This window comes from Vulpes vulpes, chromosome 9 (genome assembly GCF_048418805.1).
Source record: "Vulpes vulpes isolate BD-2025 chromosome 9, VulVul3, whole genome shotgun sequence".
NCBI classification, from domain to species: domain Eukaryota; kingdom Metazoa; phylum Chordata; class Mammalia; order Carnivora; family Canidae; genus Vulpes; species Vulpes vulpes.
This window is the reverse complement of record NC_132788.1, coordinates 1,723,239-1,735,999: the sequence shown is the minus strand read 5'-3', so window position 1 is coordinate 1,735,999 and position 12,761 is coordinate 1,723,239. Positions and strand designations below refer to the sequence as shown.

Here is a 12,761-nt window from a genome sequence, read left to right as displayed (position 1 = left end):
AATTAAAAACAAAAGGTCAGCGCGCTGCTCCTGCTTCCAAGAATCAGAAGTGCTATCCAATAATTCCTAACCACAAGTACCAGCAAGTTCAGTGTCTACTATAAAATATGCATAATACGTAATGGATGTGCTACAACGTGCAGAGCACCACCTCCTCTGTCCTAAGTGTCTCTGTAAGCGCGGTGCAAATACATTTCAAGTTCCTCATGAAATTACGAGGTGTGACTTTAGTAATTTTATCACCTTTATTGCGTGAGTTAGTTTATAGAAACTTCTCATGCTGTTGGTAGTTTGGCTAAAACACATTTTCAACATTACAAAAATTTTTCTTCCTACAAAATGACAGCCAAGCAGGGCAGTCAACTTCTGAGGGTCCCTGCCATAACGGCGCCCACCAACCCACTTGTTCCAGGAAATACGTGGCCACAACATGCCCTCTGCTCCAACACTGAACAACTCCTCCTCTTGAAGGAAACAATTCTGTGAAACGTCCCCACACTGCTTGCTCACTTGCCTCCCCCACAGCAAACCAACCAGTGTGTCAGGTGTCTCAGAGGCAGACCAGCCGCACCTGCTGCTCCCTCGAGCATTTCCAGAAGGAAGCTCTGCCGCCTGGCCGGGGACCCCCCCTTCTGGGAGCTACAGCTCTCCCCAGCTCTGCAGCTGCTGCATGTGAAATCAGCATAACGGCTGCATCGCTCGTCCCCATGCCTCCTTCCAGGTGCTCTCCAGAGGGACACCTGGTAATAATGGCTGTGCACACCTGTGAATGAGAGCAAATGGTCACTATTATTTATGTTCTATCTAATTGTATCATTTTTTTAAATATCAAGCAACTGGATTTCCTTTAAAAACATCAGCGCTCCTCTAAATGTTGACACAGTTCCCACTCAGTGGACACGTGTAAAGCCTACCATACGCACGCTCACTTTCTGCGAAGGGAACGCGCACCTGCATGGCTGACACCAGCGTTGACATGTGTGTGGTCCGTGATGTGATGGGAACGGCACTTCACCTATGGGGGCTCCCTCCCCAAAAACATAAACCCAGGCTAAACTTCAGAAAAATGTCAGACAAACCCTACCTGGGGGACAGTCTACAAAGTACCTGACCTGCCCTCCTTAAAACTGACTAAGGATTAAACACAAGGAAATGTGATAGTCATGGCCAAATGGAGCTTTGGGAGACATCCCAAACTCGTTGTCATGTGGTCCCTGGATGGCGTCCTGGAACACAAACAGAGCATCAGGGAAACTAAGGAAATAAAATACAGTATGGACTCTAGCAAACTGTACTGTACGGATGCTGGTTCATCCCTGCAACGACACAGCGCACAGGTGTGCGGGGCGCACAGGAACTCTCCAGCAGCTTCACAGCTTCCCTGCAAATCTAATATTATTCTAAAAATACTTTTTAAAAATGCTTAAAAATTATAAAATTAAAAACTTCAGGATTTATAAACATTTAATTAAAATCCTAAGTCCAACATAGTAGATTCTCTGAATACTCACAAACTAAAGATCAGACATTAACACACAGGACACAGTAATAATGGGAAACAACCGCCAAGTCCCTCCACCATGTCCGTGGTTCAAAAGGCTAACAGATCCAGGGCTCAGTGGACTGGTGCCAATGACACTCCCCACCTGTGCAAAGGCACCAAGGCAGGGAGCTTCCAGGTCCCAGGGAGGAAAGCAGAAAAGACGAGCTGCCTGGTCCTCCCCCTCCTACAGGGGTAGCTGGGGGCCTGAGGAGCTGCAGGGGAGGGGCACACCTAACGCTGGCCTGTGAATGGACTCTGGTGACCAGCCAGGAAATAGCACCTGTGTCCTCCTCAGGTAAGAGAATGCCATCATAGCTTCCAGCTATCTTTACAACAACTGGCACTTAAAGGAAGGAAAAACAGGACTGAATCACCAGCCATGAAAGGACTGGGGCAAGTGGTCTAGGTGGAGCAGTCACCAGATAACTTTGTGATTAGTGTGCTCAAGAAATCGATTACAAACTAATCCCCACAAATAACTTGACATTAGAAAAAATGGAAATTCTAGAATCAAACAGGACTATGATTAAAATTAAACTGGGAAACAAGGAAAGGCAGGTCTGAGAGCAGATGAGAAAGAGCTGGGACGATGAGCTCCTTGGAAGCCACATGAGAAGAACATGCTGGCTGAAGCTCAGAGACCTCAGGATGAAAAACAGAGGGAAGTGCCCAAGGGCACAGAACATGCACAACCGTCCACGTGGCTGAGGAGGGCCCAGTAAGAGGAGCACACAGAGAGGGGGGCAGGCCACACTGAAGAGGTCCTAGCCAGTCTTTTCTGAAACTGCAACGAATGTCAGCCAAAGAACATCAGGAACCCCCAAGCAAAGTCGAGACAGAAGTCTAGATGCATGTGGTGGGGGCCCCTGCAGGGGCCAGGACACAGGTGCTCACTGCGGCCGACAAGTGTGTGTGCAACGGTCACACTCCGATCAACCCAGCATGCCCGTACCCCAAGGCCATGGGAGCCAGGCCCCTCGCAATGTTAGGAGGTGCCCGGACCCTGCTGCACTACCGAGCCTAGAGTTGCCAGCACCCAGAGGCAGAAGTAAATACAGGTGTGTGGGCGTAAGAGTCCAAATAAGCGAATCTGCAGGGAGAAGAGAAAGCACTGGCTTACACTGAACAGTAAGCAATACTGGGGGAGGGACAGAAGTGGGATGGCGACAATTTGGTGACCATCATATTAACAACGGAGCCACAACAATCAGTGGATGCTCCAGCCACTGGCAGTCCAAGGAGGAAATGGACATTGACAAAGTCTCAAAGTACTTTCCCTGAAAAGATTAATTACAAGGAGTAAGAGAGTAACTGACAACGATGACACCACCTCCGCCTGATCACCTCCATGATCAGTCAGTTTGACCCGTGAGGGCCCCACGTGATGAGCTCCGGGAGGCTCCTTGGAAAAGGCAGCCGGCTGAAGCCCAGTCCTGGGCAAAGAGCAAACAGAACCAAACTGAGGGACGTTCCGACACTGCCTGTCCTGTCATCCTCAGAAGTGTCATGGAATACCTGAGGAAAAGGCGCAAATTCCTTGATACATACAACTTTCCCAAGGAAATACAGGATACTGAATATTCCATATTTAGTAAAGAAACTGAATCTACACTGTAGAATGTTCCATCCTTGCACACACTGAAGGAAGCTCCATCCTTGCACACACTGAAGGGAGACGTAATGCTCATCTTATGCAAATTCTCAGGGAGCAAAAGTGACAGTCCCACCTCAACTCAGTGTTGGGTGTCCGCGTGATGTGGACAACATGTGTTGATGACTCCTGGGAGTGTGTCACAGCAAAGGGAAATCATCATCCAGTTTCTCAAGAATATAGGTACAAAAATCCTAAATTTAATACATGAACTGGGTCAGCTACATACAAAGAGGATACACAAAGTGGGACTCCATGAAATCAAGGCTGGCCTCACAGTATAACTGACCACATGAATAGAAAAAGGAGGGCAGCCCGGGTGGCTCCGTGGTTTAGTGCCGCCTTCAGCCCAGGGTCTGATCCTGGAGTCCTGGGATCGAGTCCCACGTCGGGCTCCCTGTATGGAGCCTGCTTCTCCTTCTGCCTGTGTCTCTGTCTCTGTCTCTCTCCTGCCTGCTTCTCCTTCTGCCTGTGTCTCTGTGTCTCTCTCATGAATAAATAAATAAAATCTTTAAAAAACAAAAAGGAGAAAAAAAATCATGTAGAGCAGACAAGTGATAAAAAAATACCCAATTTTGTGACCAAAATTCAACTACTGAAAAAATGGAACTTCCTTAAGTTCTTAAAGAATATCTACATCAACCTAGAGCAAACATAACCCTAGTGGTGAATTACTGAGAACTTCCTCCATGAGAGCAGAAAGCAGACTGGGACAGCCACCTGCACCTCCTACTCACCCGTGAACTAGAGACCCACCAAGGCAGGGGAAGAAAAGGCAGTGTACAGATTAGAGAGAAACCAGCTGTCTACTTGCTAGCACGCATTTTTCTTTCTCTTTACATGCTGGGACTTTTAAACATCCACCTTCCATACAGAGGGAATTCTAACAGTCCCCACGTGTCCCACAATTGTCATTATGATGGCCAGGGCTGGGGGTCACCTGGGAGTTGACCGGTTCTGAGCAGGGCCACCCGGAGGGCCCACCCACCTCAAGAACACCCTCCGTGCTGTGGCAGGCTGTCCACCACAGACGAGCCCCCTCCTGAGCCTGTCTATGCTGTTGCACATGCCCTACCTGTGGTCGATAGTGGAGCTCGGCCACTCAACTCATCTGAGGCCCCCTCCCCACTGGGGTCATAGCTGCAAGCCAAATTCCTTGCTTACATTTAGAAAAACTAAGTAATTTAGAGAGGAAGCTTTGTATCAGTCACACAAATGGAAAGCCAGCACCGCTCATCAAACAGAGAGCATAAGAAAAAGTTACTCATCATTACCACCTATCAGTGACTCCACAATCCGAGCTTGCAGCCTACGGTTTCCTTGTCTAAAAGTGAGGTCATCAAAAATAAGAGGTGTTAAAGATCTATTATTAGTAAGTCAACACACTGACATAATCAGATAACTTTTTTTCTTTTTTTTAATTTAAAAGGGTAAAAATTTCTCACAAGGTAATTTACTATGTATCCCGTGTGCACACACCTCAAAGCCCAAAGCACTAGTGCTTTGGACCAACAAGCATGGGGGAGACGGAAGTGGCTGCCTTCGAGGCTGCGGCAAGGGAGGGGGCTCCCTGGAAGCCAGGACTCCCATGTCCCAGGGCCTGGCCGGGTTCCTGGGTAGTGGGAGCCACCGTTCAGGGCCACAGGGGTGGGCCTGGCACCACAGGCTGTGCACACAAGCATGAGGCTTTGGCAAGACAGTCTCATGGTGGCTGCTGGGACCAAGGTGGGAGTCATGAGGGCTTGTGCACCAGGCTCAGCAGGACCTTGGTGAGCATCCACTGCAGACCAGGAACCACCTGCAAGCACAGGGAGAGGCCAGCCCAGCCCCCAGACACTACCGCCGCTGCCACCCACGCTTACACGCCCACATCAGTCACAAAGAAGTAGTGTGCAAACATGCTAATGTGGGTACTGCTGAGTGATAGCCTCATGGTATTATGTACTTCCCCAAATTCCAACATCGTATACACTCACTTTCAAAACAACCAGAAGAACTTCTATTAAAGAACATGCCAAGTATCTCAAGTAAGAGAGCAAGCAACGGGATATACTCGGACATCCAATCAGTGCTTCAAGCAATTTGCAAGCATCACAGAATTATAGCAATGCAAAAATATTTAAGATTTAAACTTATCTAAATGTTGGCTGCTCAGCTTGGCGATCTAATTTAAATATAATCTTTTCACACATCTGCCAATAACAACCCCCCAACCACAGCTGATGCAGAAATGGATCGTGTCCTTAGTCTTCCACTGACGTCAGGATTCCTGGAGAAGTCTCTCCCTCATCTGCCGGCTTCCACAACACAACTCATGAGTATCCCCTCAGTTCATGGAATTTTGCCTAAAATGACCCTCCACAAATGATCCTGGAAACCAATAATTCACTAAAAAGGTATGGAAACCAGAGAAGACGATCAATAACACAGTCGGAGCCTCCTGAGCTCTGCCTCACCCTGGCCCAGCTGCGTGCCCCACCCCTGCACTCTCCCACCTGCTCTGCCGACCCTCTGTAGGAACGCTCGCCTTCATCCTTTATGGATGGACGTAGCGTAAGGAGTAAGGCAATACCCGAGGTACAATTTGACACTGAAGACAACTGACAAGAGCTAAAGAACAGATGGTATGTTGTGATCAAGATAACATGCTGACGGAGAAGGCTGCCTGTGACACGCCTCCCCAGGGCAGCCCACTACACGCCACCCTGCGGAGGGAGAAGCTGTACCAGCTTTAGACATGACCGTGAGGGGAAGAAAGAATTACTTCAATGAAAAGGAATCTCCTTCACTGAAACAAACAGGCAAAAAACCACAAAAGCTACTTTTCAGAGCCGTGACCTAGGTGCCATTCACGGGGGCCCACAGCAGACAGCTTCACCTGGCTTCAGAATCCCACCTGTGTGAATTTATGGAAGATGCGGTCACTCTGGTGCGCTCCGATTGTGACTTCTGGGAGATAGATAGGAATGGTTGTGTAATTCAGCACCTCCAGCTTATTCTGAACCCTACAAAATAAGACAAATAGAGATCTCATTAAACCATCAAAATAAATATAACAAAATAAGCTGTAAGGGTAATTAGAAAAAAAAAAAATCATACATCCAACTAAATAACATTCACCCCCAGGGCAGTCCTCTAGAAGCAAACCTTCATCCCAAAGACCGTGAGGTCTGTGTGCAGCTGCTTTTCTGAAGCGACCTTCAGAACCTGAGGAGAGTTTTCCAAAAGCCTGAGCAGACAGAGAGGATCACCTTTTGGGAATGGGTGAGGTTTGGAAGAATAAAAAAGGAGCCACGCTGCGTTTTAAACACAGGAATGGCACAAATAAAACACTAAACCCAAAGCCATCCACAACAGTGTCATGCACATAGTGCGCCCTCATTACAAACATGCAAAATTTATGTATCTCCAGGGAAAGGCAGCAAGCGACTCTGGTCCCTCCAGATTTACCATGCAGCTTCTTGCTGTCCTGCCTGAAAGATTCCAGGAGGAGAAGGGCCACCGGGAAGTCAGGAGCATAGGGTGGGGCAGGCCCACACAGGACGGCCGGGCGCACCCGCGCCTGTAAAGGTCTAACTCTCTGCCTTGTTTGGCACTGACAAATACAAATCATAGGATATGCTCCTTGTTTCACCACTTTATTTTGCTCAACTCTAAAATATTTATACTGTGTTACAACTGCTTATTTCAAATTAAGTTTAGTCTGAATATGACCACTATACTTGAAGATGAAAAACATTTTTGGGGCTTTTAGAAAGAAACACTTAAAGTCTCCTTTCTTTAGGGTTCAAAACAAAGCAACTAATTATTTTAAATGACCACTTTCCCATTAATGAGTTATAATGGCAGAAGATGTTTCTGTTTACAATGGCCCAAATGGAAGTTCTTTAAAAGCATCTGGCTTTCAGCTACTTTGATGATTAAGAGTCCAAACCCACGTAAACCCCAAGCTAGTGCCCACTGGCACCCGGAGCTGACTGCCGTGGTCAGAACGTCCCATCCCATCGGGGCCTGGGCTCCTGGGGCCCTCTCCTACTGAGAACCTGCGGCAGGCCCAACAGGAGCAATGGGCAGGAAAAGGTACATCCTGAGTGTCACCAGTACGAACTGTCACTCACACATGGACTAATACTTTGGTAACAAGTATCACCCAAGGAAATGCAAAGGGCTGTCTTCCCAAGTGTATCTATGTGGGCACCCAAGTGGCTACAACATATCGACTCCAAGAGGAGGACTCTTTCTCAGCCCTCCTAGTAAGTTGTTTACATTAGATCCTTGTAGGCTACTGTAGATAATGCACAAATACACATCTCTTTATTTTTAACAAATTATTCTTACTGTTTTGTAAAGATGATTTTTCAAGTGATCTCACAATAAACAATTTCCACTAAAATGAAATTAATGTATTTGAACGTTAACAAATACCAAGGTGGAGGATTCGGTTTTCTCAGTAGTGTGAAAAACCCACAGAATTCTGGAAAATCTGAAAGGCATTGTTGGCCTAGGAGCTGGTCCACAATATGCAGAGCAACAGTGCCATCTATGCCTCATCCGGCTGAAGTACGGTCTACACGAAACCTCCCCCCAAAACAGTGCATCTTTCAACAAATATGTTTCCAACTGTTTTCGAACATCAAAAAAAAAAAAAATTAAAAATAAATTAAAAAAAAATCTGCAACTGTCTATAACTTATTTAAACCTGGCTAAACTGTTCCGTCAATTTGTCACCATGAACTTAAGCAGTGACTATCAGGATGAGCCTATGGTGTCATGTCTCCCGTAAATCCCAAAAGTCATAACCTCCCATCAACGAGATTTACTCTAGATTGACGATAAGTAAGGAACAGAGACGATGGGAAGCACTTTATGACCCAGGGAGCAAAAAGCGGAGAAAGAAAACATTCCGTTCACAAAGCACTTAGTCTAATTGAGAAGAATTCAGAAACTGGCTGAGGATAATATATCCTCTTAACATCATAAGCCAAAGTGCCCAAAGAAGATGATGAAGAGTAGTGCAGCTTGATTTACAACACAAGGCGGTGTGCCACATATTCTAAAAGAATGAGGCAGGAAAAGACAGAAAAAATACCTAGTAAATTATGTTTTAAGGCTCACACTGGTTCCCAAGTAACAGAATGTCTATCCCTGCTCTAAACCATGTCCACAGTCTATCTGTTGGCTTGTCCTGAACTGCAAAGCTCTGTCTGAACCCTACACTCTGATGCTAGATTCATATCCCACCGGCTTGGCACTACTGGGATTTCCTACTACAAGGACCCTGTGTCCCCGAGTCACAGGAAGCAGAAGTGTCTGTGATGAAGCAAACGGGGTGAGCAGGAGGGCGGCCCAGGCTCTGGGGAAGCAGGAGGAAGGGGCTCAGAGCCCTGCACGCGTGGAGCCCTGCCTCGGGACCACAGTCCCCAACACAGGAATGGAGGTGAGCATGGCGGGCGCCAGCCAGTAAGTCATGGGGTATGCATATGGACACAAAATGCTACCAGCTTGACAAATACAGTTACTGTCTCCTAGCATAAGCACACACACACTTAATTATACACCGGCATACGTAACTGAGATGGAACAAAAATGCGCTAAACCAGTAATTTGGTCAGGTTCTAGACAAAATGAGTATAACTAGTAAATGGGATGTTTACAGCAATTATCTTAGAAAATTGGTCATAATTTTCATGTGAGTCCCCAAATTAAGAAATGACACTCACATGAAAATAAACACAATTACCGTTCCACACTGTTATGAAATATCCGGGGGGCAGGGGAGCAAGAGATGGGGAGAAAGAGTGATAGGCCATTTATAGCAAAATAAATCAAAACAGTGAATTGGATGCTGTCATCTGTAAACTTCAAGGGAATTATTGAATCTTTCTCCAGACAAAAAAGCAACTAAGTAATTACCAAAATCATGATCTGAAGACACCATTTTGGACACAGTCTGGAATCAAATGAACACGACCCTGATATTGGTGGAATAAGTCACCAGGCCCTGGCCCAGCACCTGGCCTCAGTGGGACAGCAGGGCATGAAGCCAGCCACCTCCTCACATGCTGCCTCACGTCTGTGTCCAGCCGTCGCTGATGCCAACCAGAATTGCAGATAAAGCGGGGCGAAGTTAAGACAAGGTATTCAGGGGGGGAAAGGCTTAGATATGAACTAGGATTTTTAGATAATTACCAGGCAGGTAGAGGAGGTAACAGATTCAAGAGGTAGAACCAGATGATCAGGATTCTGAACTACTCAGAAATGAAATTTGGATTCACGACTAAATGAAGGCAGGCCACGGAAGGATCCAGAGTGAAGGGAAAACAGGGCCACTGTGACATTTTTATGAAAATTAACCTGGTGGGTGTGTGCACACAGGACGAAAAGGAGTAAGAAATAATAGATGGCAGGAATAAAGATCAAGAATGAGGGGACCAGGGGCACATGGGTGGCTCAGTCGGTTGGGCATCTGCCCTCTGCTCAGGTCATGATCCCCGGGTCCTGAGATCGAGCCCCACACTGGGCTCCCTGCTCAGCAGGGAGCCTGCTTCTCCCTCTGCCTCTACCTGCTGCTCCCCCTGCTTGTGTGCACACATACATGCTCTGTCGAATTAAAAAAAAAAAAAAAAGTTAAAAAAAAAAAAAGAATGAAAGGATTAAACCCCAAGGCCAGCAAAAGTCATGAAAGAAAAGGAGAAGGTGTGAAATCACCAGGGACAAGCACACAGACCTTAGTGTGTCACTTAGGGTGTGTGGTAAGGGGGCCGTCAGGCAAAAGGAGGGTCCTGGCAGCATGACAGCTGAAGGGGGAGAGGACAACCCGCCAGGATCCTAGCCTGAGCCACCGAGAGGAGGGGAGGCGGCATGGTTTGTGCTCAGGACCGCAGGGAGGCTCATGTTGGCTGCTCCCCACCCCTGGCAGGTCCGCGCTCCTGAGCCATGGCTTCCACACCTGTAAAGTGAGGGAAGCCCCCACCAGGCAGCAGTGCTGTGGCCTCAGGAAAACGTTTCTGTAACAGCTTCTGGGTCCAGTGCTGACACTGTAACTTGATTCAGGCTAACACCTCGAGGCTTCAGACCTAGAGGAAGATGCTACACAGCAGCTAAAACAAAGGACACAGGGTTTTCAGCAAGGTTTAGAATGAGACGATGCATACTCTGTTTAGGTAAGTTCACAAAAACATTTACACATACAGGCATCTAAACAAAAAGCGTTTACCAGTTTTTAAAAACAGACTTCCAGTTTCAGCTCCAACAAGAGCTTGAAAGCCATCACTCCTATCCTTACAACAACAAAATATCCCTGAAAATCAATTACTTGTCCCGGAAGAAGAGCGGCGACACATTGGCAGACGATGGCACCTGGATGGAAGGGAGGAAGCGGGAACGCTCTGCTCTGCTCACCTCGTGAGGCAGCAGGGCCATCGGAAAGTGGATGGAGACAAGCTGCAAATGTACCCCGGGGGCCCCAGAGCTACGACAACACGAGGCAGGCACCTGGTCTGCTAGGAGGGGAGAGAACACGGAATCACACTGAATGCTCCGTTACAACAGAGAAGGCAGAAAAAAGGAGCAGAAGAAAACAAAGCACAAACGCAACAAACGGAAAACAGTGACAGACACCGTAAACGTTAACCCACATGTATCAACGTTCTTTTTAAAAGTGAACCGTCCAAACGTAGCAATTAAAAGAGAGAGGCTGTCAGAACAGATAAAAACATGAGACCCGGATCAACACTGGCTACAAGGAACCCACGGTAAACAAGACTCTGGTCGAAGGAAAGGGGTGGAGGAAGACGCCTACACCAAGCAAAGCTGGAACAGAGGCAAGCGTGCAGACGCAGGGACTGCAGAATGAGAACAATCACCGGGCACGAAGCAGGGCACGCCGCAGCGAGAAAACGGTCAGTCCTCCACGACGACACAACCGCTGCAAACACCTGAGAGCAGAGCATCAAACTATAGGAGGCAAAAACAGGAGCCGGCACGCAGAGGGGCTGACGTGCTGCTGTGGCTGGAGAGCTCGCTGCCCCCTCCCCGGTGGACAGACCCCTGTGAGCAGAGAAGCCGGGGAGACACGGATGAGCTGACACCCCCATCACGCAGCCTGGTGCCCCCGACACTGACACCTCCTCGTTCCACTCAACAGCAGGACGCACGTTTTTCCTAAGTTCAACTGGATCACGAATCTGCACGGAACACACTCCCAGCCACGTAAAGCCCCCACACCAGTGCAAATGAGCAGAAATCACACGCTGCTTGTACTCAGATCACAACTGGGATTAGACTGGAGGGTGGCCGACAGCACTGGGTGCACGCATGAGGACCTGAAATTGAGCATCAAGGCCTCTACCCTAGAGAGCAAGGAAGGAAGATGAATGAAGCCTAAAGGAAGCAGGTTAGTAAAATAAGAAGAACTAGAGCAGAAATCAGGTAGACTGAAAACAGAAAAATAGAGAAATCCAATAAAACAAAAAGCTGGTTTTTAAAAAAGGTCAATAAATATAAATACAATATTCACAAATGAAAAATAAGCAAAAAAATATAAACTGAAGTTCATGTTTATAGAATGCAAAGTAAAGCAAACACTTATCTTTTGTGTCAAAATCACAAAATTCCCATTAGCTTTTTGTTTGCACTACACAGTTGGTCTATGACATCCAAAGGATGGTCAAGCTTGCAGGCTGGTGTGCGTTTTCCGGAGAACAGTTCTCCAACACACGGAGGGCTGTACAGTGTGTTCATACGACCGCACCCAGCTCACCCCGCTTTTACTCCCAACGGGGAGCAAGACCACGTGCAATGTGCTGGAAGCACAGGTGACCAGACCTGATCCTGGACCTGTGTGAGTGGGCGTGACTCCCACCTCTCATGCACTGAGCTCAACCACCTTTTCTGTGTTCTCCACCTAGCCTCAGCCACATTCAGTCTCTCACCATCACACTCATTCGCTTTTGTATGGTTCTCCGCTCTCCTGCCCTCTCCTACCCGCTGATCCTCTTCAAATGCACAGCTCTGCCCACTGCCTGAGGGCACTGGGGCAGCAGAGGGCGGGAAGGGGTGCTCCCTCCCCTGGACATCAGGACCACTGCCCTGCCCTGCTATCCACAGCACACTTCCAGGCCGGTCCTCCCCACGCCGAGGCCCAGACATTTCGTACCTGTCCTCCTCCAAAATGGCCTCCTCAAACCTCCAATATGCCCTTCCCCACCCCCACTGCCCCTCGTGGATCATGACCCACTTTCCATCACCATGAAGACAGAGGCGGCCATCAGAGAAGTCCCACACGCCTAAGGTATATCCCCCTCACCCAGCCCCTGGTCACACCCCTCCTCCACCCTGTCAGAAGCATGGACGGCCACGGAGCACGAGGCCACACCTTCAGAGGCCACTCACAGCCTTCCCCCAGGAACCCTCCTTCCCTTTCTGCGTCAACCCCCACCCTACAACCATAGGATCCTTCCCATGAAATATCCTATTTCTTCCATCTCAAGCATAAACCAAAAACTGCTAAAAATAAGTAAAATTTTAGGTCTTACTTTTAAAAACTAAAGCAATAGGTTCAACATG

The 12,761-nt window shown here is 47.8% G+C and overlaps 1 protein-coding gene across 1 annotated transcript in view; it reads right to left on the bottom strand.

The window, feature by feature from the left end:
- NDUFA10 (NADH:ubiquinone oxidoreductase subunit A10) overlaps positions 1 to 12,761 on the bottom strand; it is a 48,193-nt gene that overhangs the window by 14,889 nt on the left and 20,543 nt on the right. The window contains exon 9 of the mRNA XM_025984308.2: positions 6,091 to 6,199. Within this exon, the coding sequence (XP_025840093.1) occupies positions 6,091 to 6,199 (109 nt within the window). The remainder of the gene's footprint in view (positions 1 to 6,090; positions 6,200 to 12,761) is intronic.